This window comes from Penicillium concentricum (genome assembly GCF_028827145.1).
Source record: "Penicillium concentricum strain IBT 3081 chromosome Unknown utg000001l_segment0_segment0, whole genome shotgun sequence".
NCBI lineage: Eukaryota > Fungi > Ascomycota > Eurotiomycetes > Eurotiales > Aspergillaceae > Penicillium > Penicillium concentricum.
The window spans coordinates 7,499,237-7,511,918 of record NW_026622754.1 but is presented as its reverse complement, the minus strand read 5'-3'; the positions used below and the strand labels follow the sequence as shown (position 1 = coordinate 7,511,918).

Genomic DNA, 12,682 nt, shown 5'->3' with positions numbered 1-12,682 from the left:
TAATATCCATAAAGACTCGGATATCGAAAATGAGGTTACCATATTTAAGTCGACGCATACGAATAGCTGCACGTCCTTCGAGTTTAGCGTACCTTCTGACGGGCCTAAATCCCGGCCTATATTCGAATGGTAGACTCCCTAACGTTTCATATTACTCGGTGGCACCAGTGAAGACAAAGAGAAAGAAAGGCGAAGGAAACAGAATGCTGTATTATGTACGAGTATATGTGATGAGATATTATTAACGAGCGCCGTTCCCAAATCGGGGTTGGGCTAAAGTTCATTGTAACTATAGCCAAAGTAACCTTCGGCCTATGGTATAGATGTAGGAAGACTTACCCGACTAGTGCAGTGCTCTTGTTTATGCAAAGACTCATTATATCAATGATTCGAAATGCGAAGAGCCCAGTCTGGTGAGACTCGATGTGATTTTGCTAGGAAATCCCGAGTACCGAGCGTGAGAGAGTCGACCGGGGACAAGATTCACCGCGTATTTTGTTGATTTCGATAGCGATAACATTCGGTTTATACGGGCGAACATGTACACAGTACGGTACCATTCAGTATCAATTGTAAAGCAATTTAAATTTCTAGAAAACACTTGAGGTAGAAAGTGGAATTTAAGTAGAATAACCTTCTATTGTAGCCATTTGAAGTATACCAGGCGTGGTCAGGGGTTGCCACGTGACGTGGCGCATTCAATCGGGTTGCCAGCTGGAAACCGGGCATCTTCCCCCCTCCAACTATCCACGTTAGTCCTGAGGGATTTCTGATTCTTCCTGTGCTCGGCTCTCAATTGCCTGTGCTTCTATTCTCCTTTTCTCAGATCTTCGTTTCCCCATACTTGTCTTGACTAGCAGTCACCCCTCGCCATGGATTTCTCCAACCTCAAAGAGCAGGTCAGCAACATGTCCTTGTATGACCTCAAGGCAGGTGTTCGCAAGGTACAGAATGGTAAGTTTGAATCCCGCTTGGTCCGACTGCGTTAGGAACAAAGCGAAATCGGCTTGCATGTGTCTTACGATTTACCGAAACTGATTTGGCCGTTCCGTCATAGCTGTCATGAACTATACCGAGATGGAATCCAAGGTTCGTATGCAATCGCTCACCTCTGCGCGAACCAACATGGTCTCTCGCAGGTGAAGTTGAGAAGATTGTGCGATACAATGCTTACACAAGTCAGGTCCGGGAAGCTACAAACAATGAACCCTGGGGTGCATCGACCACGTTGATGCAGGATATCGCCAATGGAACACACAACTAGTTAGTCCATGTTGCCGGGTATTATCTGCACCACTGCGCATGCGCTGACCTTCCGTTATCACAGCCAATTACTCAATGAGATCATGCCCCTTATCTACAAGCGATTCACCGACAAGGCCGCAGAGGAATGGCGACAGATCTATAAGGTACGAGAAGCATGGTTATTTATGCGGGCGTGCTATGTCTGACCCTATCTTTCCCCCAAATCATAGAGTCTCCAGCTCCTCGAATTCCTTGTCAAGAACGGTTCCGAACGAGTTGTCGATGATGCACGATCCCACATGTCCTTGATTCGGATGCTCCGGCAGTTCCACTATATCGACATGAACGGCAAGGACCAGGGTATCAATGTGCGCAACCGGTCGTCCGAGCTAGTGAAATTGCTGGGTGATGTGGATCAGATTCGGACCGAAAGAAAGAAGGCCAAGAACAATCGCAACAAGTTCAGTGGGTTCGAGGGTGGCATGGGTACGGGCATTTCCAGCTCGGGCTCGGGCCGTTATGGCGGCTTTGGCAGCGAGAGTATGGGGTACGGTGGATACAGCGGAGGCGTCTACGGTGACGGTGGCGGTTTTGGCGGGGAATCTGGTGGGCAAGCTGGCGTCGACTTCCAGGACAACGGACGCCGGTCCAACCGCTTCGACGAGTATGACGAGTATGACGAGGCAGATGCCCCCGCGCGCCCGCGTGAGCCTGCCACCCGGGCGAAGCCCCAAGCAAAGAAGCCCGAGCCAGCTCCTGCGCCTGTAGCGGATCTCTTCGATTTTGGCGACGACGAGCCTGTCACCACCACAGCCTCCACTTCGGCCGGCAAGAAACCCGCCAGCAGTGCTCTCAATATGCTAGACCCATCCCCAGTCGACGACGACGAGTTCGACGACTTCCAGTCCGCAACCCCGGCTACTCAGCCTACTCAGTCGTCAAGCCAGTTCGCCATTCCCCCTCCAGCTTCCACCGCCAGCACAAGTTCAAACACCCAATTCGTTGCGCCTCAGCCAATCTCGGCCTCGCAGGGTGCCAACATCAACGGCTTGGTTGGATTCAAATCAGCTACCCCAACTCCTTCTTCTAGCGGGATTGCTACTCCCCTTTCCCAGATGGCCCCGATTCAACAGCAGAAGCCCTCCGGGTACCAAGCTGCCACACCCAACTATTTCACCTCCGTCCATGTGCCCCAACATTCCGGGTCCTCTCATGCTGCTAGTCCCTCCGTAGCTTCCCCCTCAAGCACAGCGAGCAAGCCAGTTTCAGCAGCAGCCAAGAAGCCCTCTGGCGACGCCTTCGGCTCGTTGTGGTCGACTGCTAGCGCTAGCGCCGGCATTCAGAAGACCAACACCGGCACAAACAAGGGCCCTAACCTGGCCAGCATGGCCAAGGAAAAAGCTAGCGCCGGCATCTGGGGCGCCCCAGCTCCCTCCAGCACCGTCTCCACCCCCAGCCAGCCCCAGCAGAAGCAACAGTCTGGCTCGGCCTTTGATGATTTGCTTGGTTGATCAGCCAGCAAAGCAATTCATCACCACTCCCTTTCTTCCCCAACTGAGTCCATGCTCACTTCTTACATTTGCGATATGTGGCCATGATTTTAGCATTCAGAATTCCAGATTTGACTTGATCTTTTTCTTCTTCTGCTTTCTTCCGCTGTTCTTGTATACTCCATTACCATTTGCTCCCTTCCCCAGTTGGCTGCCTACCTAAAAATATCTGCACTATAGCAGAGCAAGTTGCGAAAATTTTGCTTTCATCTCACCTCACGTAAAATTCTGTTGTCGCTTGCGATTCCTTCGATACGCGTCCCAAGAGCCAGAAATCCCCTGTCTCCGCATGTTTGATGTTTTGCTAGTGGCGCTGAAAACCAAATTGTTCATACCTCACTGAAGAATGATACATCGAGATGTGCTCTATTTATCGACAGTATGGCGGTTTTCAGGTATATATACTATGTACTACTATCTAGGGCCTCTTCATTGGTCATACTTCTTATGTTGTTTACGCTTTGCTCTGGGCTTTCTTATTCGGAGGGCCCTGAGATGCTAGGCCTAGTTTGTCAATGTAACTTTATATATCTCTGAGCCTGGTGGCAGGTTTTGTCTACGGTAGTCTATTACCACCAGTGCGTCACTTCAGACTTTCCTATAGTGAATCTTGACCCTTTGTTAGTATCCTTTCGAGTAGTCTTATTAGCAGTCTCTTTGATCGTCTATTTTGTAACCTTTTTTGAAGCCTTCTCAAAGTCTTTTTGAGATATCTTAGGTATCTTTTAGATGTCATTCTTAAAGATTTTCAAATTAATATAGTATTGATGTATCCAAATGTATAACATGCTCGGATTATAAACAATACTATAGGCAAAGTCTGAACCGGCGCACTGGTGGTAATATACTGCTGTAGTTTGTCTCATAGTAAGTTGGCAGTACTACATTAATACTTGATGAGGTCATGGAGACATATTGAACTAGGCTACATAAATAGAATGTATATGATAAGTAATTGAATAGATTTGAAATCGGCATTATGCTGATGCTCATTGATGCTGGTATAACGCCTGCGCTGAAGGGAACTAAATACAGGTGAGGAAGACGATGGGGGGTTAATAAGAGGCATTGTGGGATGGGAAGACAGAACAGGTAAGGCGAAAATATGGCGAAAAACTGGGTATGTAGTAAAAGAAGGATTCTCAATCCTCTTCAGTCCCAGTTTATGATTCCCCAACGTGCATGATTAGAAGACATGAATTGGAATCGTGAAGGAGGGGTTGATATACGTTAGTGAAGAGGAACTTGCGGTGGGTAATAATTCATCGCGGGGGAGATGGGTTGAACATAAGGCTGGAAAGAAAGAGGTGGGTTTATATCTGACGAAACCGTCCGATGGGAAGGTTCAAAGAAAAAAGACGTTTTCAGATGGAGCTCTGAAAGGTCTCGGAGATTAGGTGGTCCGGGTTGGGTGATCCACCGAGGGGGTGCCAATAGAGTGTTCATGAAACAACTCACACAGCAAGCCAACTGCGGGTTTCATGCCTGAGACCTTCCCAGTCACTGACGGGAAAGTGGAGAGTGCCAAGCTTTGCTGATCGGCTGTCAGGGTTTCATGGCGGGTGCAACTTGAAACAGACAGGCCAACTCTCCAGGTGATTCGGGCACGGATCACCGCCAAGATCTTGCATGAATCGAACAAAGCCATTCAGGGCTGATATATGATTGGATCAGGTCTTGGTCAGCGTGCTAGAGCGCTTGTCGGCGCTCTCGGCCGCTTTGCCGTTCGAGATTCCGGTCTCCGACGCAGATTGAGATCCATCCGCGCCTTCCGTCGAGATTGCAGCTAGGGTATCGCCGTTGGTGGCTTTGTCTTCAGACTGAGCATTCTCGTCAAATGAAGGCTGCTCTACCTGGGTAGGCGTAGATATTTGATCAGACTCGGTGGAGTCTAGACTGACGTCTGCGGCCCCCGTGACCTCAGGGTTCGGTTCCCCATTCAACGATGTCAAACCTCCTTCGATGTCCCGCAGAAGACGCACAAACTCCTCCGGGACAAGACCATTCTCCCCTGTCTTGGGATCTTCTGCAACCAGCCAACCCTGGCCATGCCGGTATGAAACATAAATCACTTGGCCCTCGGTAAGAGGCAGTTCATTCTCATGCTCTCGTGTGAAGTCAAATAGTGCAACAGCTTTTCCATGCATCTCTTCATCCGGGCAGCCAACGGCAAACTGATAGTCTCTAGAATATCGATTTCCACCAGGGATTTCATCTTCGGACTCGAAGCCAAGGTCGTGTTCATGGCCCTGCTGACCGCCCGGGGCATTGTATCCCATGATTGAATATCGTCCTTCATTTGCCGGATATGTCACGTACTCACCACCTGGTCCATCATTTGAGGTGTCTCCATAATTTACATAATAAGTCTCACTGCCATCGGCGTTAATGCCAACGAGCATTCCGCGATCATTGTTCCCCGCATGACCAGTTCCGGACATGACTCTCTCGTCTACAAGACCATTCATGTCAGAAGACTTCTTGCGATGACGCGAGGTCACAACTGGGCTATGCAGGTCTTCATCCTCGCTGTATGGTGGTCCATCACCAAAGGACATGGCTGGCAACTGTTGGTGGACATGGCTAATCTGCGGTTCTGTGTTCGATTGGCCTGTTGACCAACCCCGCGATATATCCCACGAGGGTGGCGGATCGGAGAGACGTCGATGTTCACTTGCCGGTGTGGAGACTCCGGAGGCGCGAGGAGGGGGAGGCCCGTAATGGAGAGGGTGGATGGAGGGGTAGGCGAAGTCTCGCACAAGAGCATATGGAAGGCTGGTATGGAAAATGGGGAAGACATGGGAGCCTGGGCGCGAACGATTTTGGGATGCAAGCGAGACATTAGAATACGTGGAGAGCCGATCCTTCGGATGCGTCGATGACCGTTTCACCGTCCCATCAGTGAGGATGGGTGGTAGCACCGAGAGATTGTTTGTGGACAGAATATTCTGCGACGATGTAGGAGAGGACATCATGGTTGACATGGAGAAAGACCCAGAATTGGGTTCGGAATGAGGAATAACGGGGCGGATCTCAGCAAGGGAAATGTGGGGTTGTTCATCGGTCGCGTGGTTGGCGCTCTAGTTTCGCATTGCGATTGACGCAGTCCAGGTTATTGAAATTTGCAGTCGCAGACACGGGTGTTCCTTCGGTTCGAACAAGGGAGGTATATATTGTGATTGGGGTTCGAGGAGATATCGAGTTCAGGTACGATGCAGCAAGCGCTAAGTCGTAAGGGGGCCAATAACGATTTTGGGTTCGTATGATTCAAACTAGGGGCATCCCTTGGATGTCAAGCTTTTCGAGCAAAAAGAAAAAAAGGATATTTATCCCAAGGGGCTCCGGTTTGGTGGACGGTGAATGGGTGGGTAATCGGCAAACAACACGAGGGAGGGGGGGCAAATGTGGCCCGAGTGGAACGCCGAACCGCGACGGGGAAGATCTCACGACGAGAAGACGATATCAACAATCGAGAAAAAGCCTCCGGTTTTGCAAGGGTTGCGTGGTAGAATAACCGTTCAAGGTGAGATTAGCGAAATCGAGGCTGTTGTTCTAGCCGTTTGTTCCGCGATCTCGAGAGCAGGGAATTGCTAAATATAGCTGAAAACTGCAGAAAGGGCCAATGTCAGATACAAGTGTAACGGAGGCACAGCGCTTATGCGGGAACGAATGTGTAGACCGCACGGTGACAAGGATTAGATCAAGGCCACATAGGAAATGGGAAATTTGAGGAGAAATAGACTTGAGTGAACGGAGATTGCCATACCTGTCTAGGTTGTAGGTTGAACTGGAGTATTGATCAGCGCGTAGGTGGTTTTGGGATCGGGGGCGCAGTTGTTGGATGATGTGATTTATCAAGATGAACTGTAGCAGGAAGCAGCAGAATCAGCCGATATGCAAGGCAGCCGCTCAAGAGTCACAGAGTTGGCCGTGTGTGAATGGGTGAAGCTTGAACCCGTCGAGGGTCACGTGCCACCCGACCTTAGCGTGTTTCAAGTCTGGTTTCGTCTATTCCTGTTTGGGACTAAAGGTCCATGGGTTATATATGGGATATGTTTGTATGTCTTCATATTTGACACTTATTTAATGGCGTCTGATACATTAATTTGGTTTACAACGGGATACTCAATTTACAATACATATGTAGAGCAAAGAGATTGTCATTTCATTTAGATTTTCAGTCGCATTGTCCTATCTCGGATGTTTTGGTCTTTCAACCCCATTTTAAGTGGGTTGACTCCCCGCCATGAATACAGTGCTTGTGCTGATCACCCAGTCTGTCACTGTGACTGTTTTGGGTTCAACTCCTGTCGCAGCTAACGATGTGACAAAAGTGGCTGGCTGGGAGGATATCGGAACCCCTGTCGTAGCTAACAATGTGGCAAAAGTAGTCGGCTGAGAGGATATCGGACGGCCGAGTGCATCGAACTGCGAAGGGATTGCAGCGTTATTGAGATCTTGGTCACTCTCATAGTCGCTCTTGATTGCCTGCTTGCTGACCATGTTCACAACATCCACATCCATACAAGTTGTGTAGATCTCGGCCTTTCCATTGGGATATATAGGATCAACACCTGCAGCGGTAGGCCAGTCCCACACCCAATAGAGTGTGTACGGCTTCCCACTGGGAGCATCGGAAGGCAATTGAATATCCTGTTGGCACCAGAGGTCTGCTCCCATCCGCGGGTCTGCTGTGTGGGTATACTTCGCTTGTCGAGTCCCTGAGATTTCCCCCGAATTGACCTGGTAGCAACGCCCATCGTCGTAGTTCTGCACTGACAGGAGCACCCCGCGCCCATCGCCTCCAGTGCCATCTTGGGTCCAGGCTCCATGAACATCAAGGAATTTCTCGCCTGTCTTGGGTTGTGTGGTGCCATATACATAAACAGTTCCCCGGTTCGCGGGCTTTCCGGGCTGGGTCTGAGGAAGTGTCACATGGCCGTTCTCCTGGAAGCGGAGGGCAATCGCCGCTCCGGCGCTGGCTTGAAGCCGAGGGCTTCCCTCTGACTGACTCTGATCCTGCTGGGTGTCCTTGCACATTTTGTCGGTTGGCAGAATCTGAGTCACATTTGCCCTTGTGATGGGCGGAATCAAGTAGGTCATGGCAGTGTCGCTAAAGCCTGATGTCGTGCGCAAGTAGTTTCCTCGCGCATATCCTGGAGTGCCGACGAAGGTTCCATTTGGGGCAATGAGTGTGAGCTCTTCCACCCAAGAATGAGCGTGTGTTGGGCTGTACAGAGCAAAGAGAGCTATCAATACGATGCTCAACATCGTCATAGTGGATTTGGATATGTAAAATTCGAAGCCAAAGGCTGTAAAAATGAGATTTTGTGGACTTGAAGGGGACGGCGGCCGGCGGCGTCAACTCGAGTAGGTATTGCAGTATTGCTTTTCTTTGAGCGTAGAGATATGGAACAGAGGTTAGGTTGCTCAAGCGGGAAGTGCCGTATTTATTGAGTCTAGGATATCGATGAGGCGGCCAGGTCGAAGGCAGCAACAATGGGCTCTGTCGAGATGAATAGGATCATTGGGATGATTGATCTGTGACAATAGGTGTGAATAGACAATGGGTCGATTGTTAGCCCAAACACCACCAGGCCACCACGAAAATAAGGATAGGAATAGTATGAAAAGGTTTCAAGGGAATCTGTCATACATAAAGAAACCATTGTCTGACCTCGAGTCTTCGCGTCTAATTGGAGAGGCTCCAAACATGATACCAAACCGTCTTACAATCAAAACTGTTAATAGACCGAGATACAAGCCCAACGCTCTTGCCGGCTTCTGCACAAAACAGGGAATGATTGGATGGGAGGGCTCGGTTCTCGGGAGATATTTAGAGCCACGGAATATTTTGAGACATGCTTGGTCCCGCTCCTGGCGCGTAGTCGTGGCATTTACATGATTTTAGGTGTAGGATCTTCCAAGCTTGCAACTATGTTGCGAATCTGCAGGTCCGTTGGTTCAGTAAGCACGCTTATTGGCTGATCTGGGGGCCCCTGGGCGCTTCGCTGTCAGAGTCGAAATTAACAAAAGAAACCCCCTTGAATCTCTGAAGGGAAGTAAAACAAAGAAGACATCTTTAGCGCTTTAATTTCCTGAAGATTGTTCTGTTTGCATCTTCCCACCTGATCATCTACTGCAGAGACCCTAACCGAACTTCGGACAGACATAAATGACACCTCTGATTTTGGACAAGTTAAAAATTTGTCATGAAAACTAATTAGACCTAACATCTTCGGTACAAGGTACTATTGAATTGATCAGACGATCAAGATTGCCACCGGATTCCGATATACGTAGAGCGACTTCTCTAGCACTGTTTTCGGCGAGTCATCTTAATTGTATCTACTCCGTACTCGATGAGCTTCATGCAGCAGTGGTCTAGCGCCGCCAGGACTACGCATCCTATGCGAGGAACCGCTAAAACGCAGCTAAGTGAATCGCTTGGTATTTGTGGGACTTATTTTAGCTCATGGGAGATATTACAGTGCTAAGCAATCTGTCCTATTGGCTTGTTACTGCATTATTCCCACCTTTAAGATGAGAGACCAGACCTGTGGATTCAGACTCCGAAATACCATGCAAATCTTCCTTGATGAGGTGTATGGATCAATTTGTCGAAGTAATGAATGAGAGGGTCCCCGAAACGAGGAATTGATATGGTGATAATCTGTTGATGATTTAGATCGAAGACATATGTTAACTTTCAGGGTCATCCTGATACCGAATTACATTTTCGTGATTCCGTCTAGAGGTCTTACGTTCTGAAAAGCCCCACGGACAAACACTCACCATCAGGAAAGGAGCCTCAGAAATTTATCAACTCCCCGTTAAGTGGCTAGTCACACAGCTAAAGTCCCTTGTCCACTAGGTAAGTGGCCTACTGAGCGTGGTTGCATTCACAACCCTAATACACCTATCTAGTCAGATGAAACCGACTTTACTCTTCATTGGTTGTTACATACCGATATACTAATAGTTCACTTGAGGTGATGATGTAGTTCATCTGCGGTCAGATTACTTCTTTTTATCCCTATTGATCGTGGTAATCCAGTCAAGTCATTAGGACCTGTGGATAAGCCCTGAATGGAGATAGTTGGCTCTCGTAGAAACGACTAGTTCTGCCAGAATCCTCCTAATCATCTCATATAAAATTATTCTACGCAGGTTACGGCAAACCAATTTCCAATAGTATCCGGTTGGTATTCACATCCCAGATCCTAGACAGCTAGGGTAACTCCAAGTATCTCATAGACTGCCTTAATGTATGCTGCTGGGGAAGGATGGTTGTCGCTTACCATCCTGTTCATGGTATACGCGATTGTGAGCTTCCTATCGCTATCCATAACCACAATTGAACCGCCCCATCCGCTACCCCATCCGACACTGCCCTCCGGCAACTTGCCTTCGACGACCCCCGACCCCGGCCCGGTGAGGTAAATCCCAAGTCCACGCCTCCCGCTCCGCCCCATTACCATATCCTTCCCAATCGCATGCTCCGTAAGCGCCAGTCTCACCGTCTCGGCCGACAGCAGGCGATGGCCTCCTTGGGCACATGTACCGCCGAGCGAGAAGCAAGAGAGGATCTTGACCAACGCCCTGGCGTTTGTGTGGCCGTTGACTGAGCCCAACGCGCTGGACCGCCAGAGCACAGAGTTTGCATCCTCGGCATCGAAAACGGGGTTACAAATGGTGCGCACGAGGAGCGAGTCTTTATCGTATCCCGGCAGTTGGGTAAGCACCTCTTGGATCGAAGGCCCCGGCGGAGGTATGATGGGGGCCACCCGGTTCCAGTCCTCCTTGCGAAGCCCGAGCTGGAAGTCCGCCCCATTACCCAGCGGTCGGCAAATCTCCTCCGTTACAAACTTCTCGATTGACATTCCCGTTTTCCTTTGCACCAGCTCCCCGACAAGGAATCCCTGCGTGGCAGCGTGGTACCCCATTGCGGTTCCGGGAGTCCATAGCGGTGCCTGGCGTGCCAGCTTGTCGGTTGCTGCCTCGACGTCGCATAGGTCCTCCAGTGTCATATTGTCTTGCCATGTGCTAAGACCCGCTGTGTGGGCTAGCACTTGGCCGACAGTGACCTCGGACTTCCCGTTTGCTGCAAACTCAGGCCAGTGCTGGGCCACCTTGTCCTCGGAGCGAAGCACACCACGCGAAATTAGCATTAGAGCCGCCAAGTTGGTGACTATCTTGGTGGTCGAGAAGACGTTCACTACCGTATCCTTTTCCCATGGTTTTCTGGTCAATGGGTCCGCGTAGCCCCCCCATATGTCTACCACATTATCCTCGCCGTTAATATTAATGCACAAACTGGCACCGATGTCTTGCCCAGACGCGATAAACTCTTGCATCAAGTCGCGTAGCTTGGAAAACCGGGTGTCGCAGTGGCCTTGGACCTGAGCCATCCTGATATATTATGTTCGTGGTAGCGATTGACGAATACAAGGAATGGAGCTCGAATTAAATTGAAAAAAAAAGGCGATTTCGGTATGTTCACGTCAATTTGAAGGGCAAAGCGTTCCGACCTATTTATGCTCCACGGCTCCAGGGCCATCTGAGCATAACCCGAGCATTATTTTGATATTACTAAGCAAATCCTGAGTCGGGTCTGGGCAGGCATGGATCACTAAGTAATCTGTGATACTCACGAGGTCAACAGGATCCTGAGCAGCGATGGCACCCCGATCTATGTACTCCGGTACGATTGTCAAAGCCCACACCAGCCCAGCTGTTATGTATGAACCTGAGATTAGATTAAGTGCCAAATTGTGCATTCAGGTAACTTTTGCTGTTCAGATTTTGAGGCCGCTACATGCCCTCTGAAGCTGCCAATGGACTCACTCTTGGTGTTGCTGCACCTCGATACGTCTTTCGAAAGATAAGGTTCTCTCATATGCTTACATCGCCAGCTTAAAGAATCACCGGGATGAACCGCAGACCATTCATAACCGGTGCTATCTTCGTTAAAATTCATGAGCGTATGGTGTCTGCCGCAGGCGGAGCCTGATATTGTGGTCTACTCACACTATTAAGAACAGGTTGATCAAAATACCCCAATCACTGGGACAATGGAATGGGAACAGACAATCTTGAATGCTTCGCACGCATAACATTGGTAATATCATCCCCGCTGTCGACATATTCGACATATCGGGTCATGTCGCCCTTGATTCATTGACGAGGGGGCAAGATGGAAGCTATGAGACGAGATAGGAAGATACAGCTAGATGCGGCCGTATACAGAATTCAAGGCAATGCACTCCGTATCTATAGCAGTAACGAGTGCTGTGAAAGATACATACGCAGTAAGCAGCCACTTGGGGGCCTGCAAGGCTGCCTAAGTGTGGCCCCCCAGACGGGCGCCCGGCGGGACTGCAGGCTTATATAATGCTTAGTGAGTGCCCACCTACATCCATACCTAGGTAGGTAGGCAATTGCAGCCAGGGAGGTGCTCCCGGGAGTCGTTAGCTAGCGGTGTCTAGTTTTACTGATCAAAAAAGCTGCAAGAGATAAGCACTAAAGACGGGACGGGAAGAAAGCCAAGGGATTTAGGTAAGGAGATGAGAAGTTCTGCACACTCCCAGCAGATTTGCCGGAATACTCGGGATTCACCGAGTAAACGATCTTATCTTTTTCCTTTTTCGCTTGGCAAGCTCGGTTACCGAGTTTATTATGGATACATGGAGTCTGTATCGGGTCAATCCGAGATGATGATTTGACTCTGAGTTATCAGATTTTTATCAGATTTCTCCGGAGCTCCACCCGGTGGATTCCACACTGGCAGGGAAATTGAGTGGACTCTTTTCTGACGCAGATTAGATGCCGACTACGGAGTGTCTCTTTCGACTTTCCTTTTTGGCAGTGTGGCTGACGTGGAAACC

At 49.5% G+C, this 12,682-nt stretch overlaps 4 protein-coding genes across 4 annotated transcripts; 1 reads left to right on the top strand and 3 right to left on the bottom strand.

The window, feature by feature from the left end:
• Positions 1–872: 872 nt before the first annotated feature.
• Positions 873–2,756, top strand: N7517_002883 (ENTH domain-containing protein; the record flags this gene model as incomplete). Its single annotated transcript, XM_056720613.1, has 5 exons — positions 873–954; positions 1,058–1,089; positions 1,184–1,263; positions 1,328–1,409; positions 1,476–2,756. The coding sequence occupies 5 exons, from the start codon at positions 873–875 to the stop codon at positions 2,754–2,756; spliced, it is 1,557 nt and encodes a 518-aa protein (XP_056584748.1).
• A 1,709-nt stretch (positions 2,757–4,465) lies between these two features.
• N7517_002882 (adaptor protein NBP2) lies at positions 4,466–5,770 on the bottom strand (the record flags this gene model as incomplete). The annotated part of the gene is made up of 1 exon (XM_056720612.1): positions 4,466–5,770. The coding sequence occupies one exon, from the start codon at positions 5,768–5,770 to the stop codon at positions 4,466–4,468; it is 1,305 nt and encodes a 434-aa protein (XP_056584747.1).
• A 1,249-nt stretch (positions 5,771–7,019) lies between these two features.
• Positions 7,020–8,072, bottom strand: N7517_002881 (uncharacterized protein; the record flags this gene model as incomplete). The annotated part of the gene is made up of 1 exon (XM_056720611.1): positions 7,020–8,072. One exon carries the CDS (start codon positions 8,070–8,072, stop codon positions 7,020–7,022), a length of 1,053 nt encoding a protein of 350 aa, XP_056584746.1.
• Positions 8,073–10,018: 1,946 nt separating this feature from the next.
• On the bottom strand, positions 10,019–11,206 carry N7517_002880 (serine hydrolase domain-containing protein; the record flags this gene model as incomplete). The annotated part of the gene is made up of 1 exon (XM_056720610.1): positions 10,019–11,206. One exon carries the CDS (start codon positions 11,204–11,206, stop codon positions 10,019–10,021), a length of 1,188 nt encoding a protein of 395 aa, XP_056584745.1.
• Positions 11,207–12,682: the final 1,476 nt, after the last annotated feature.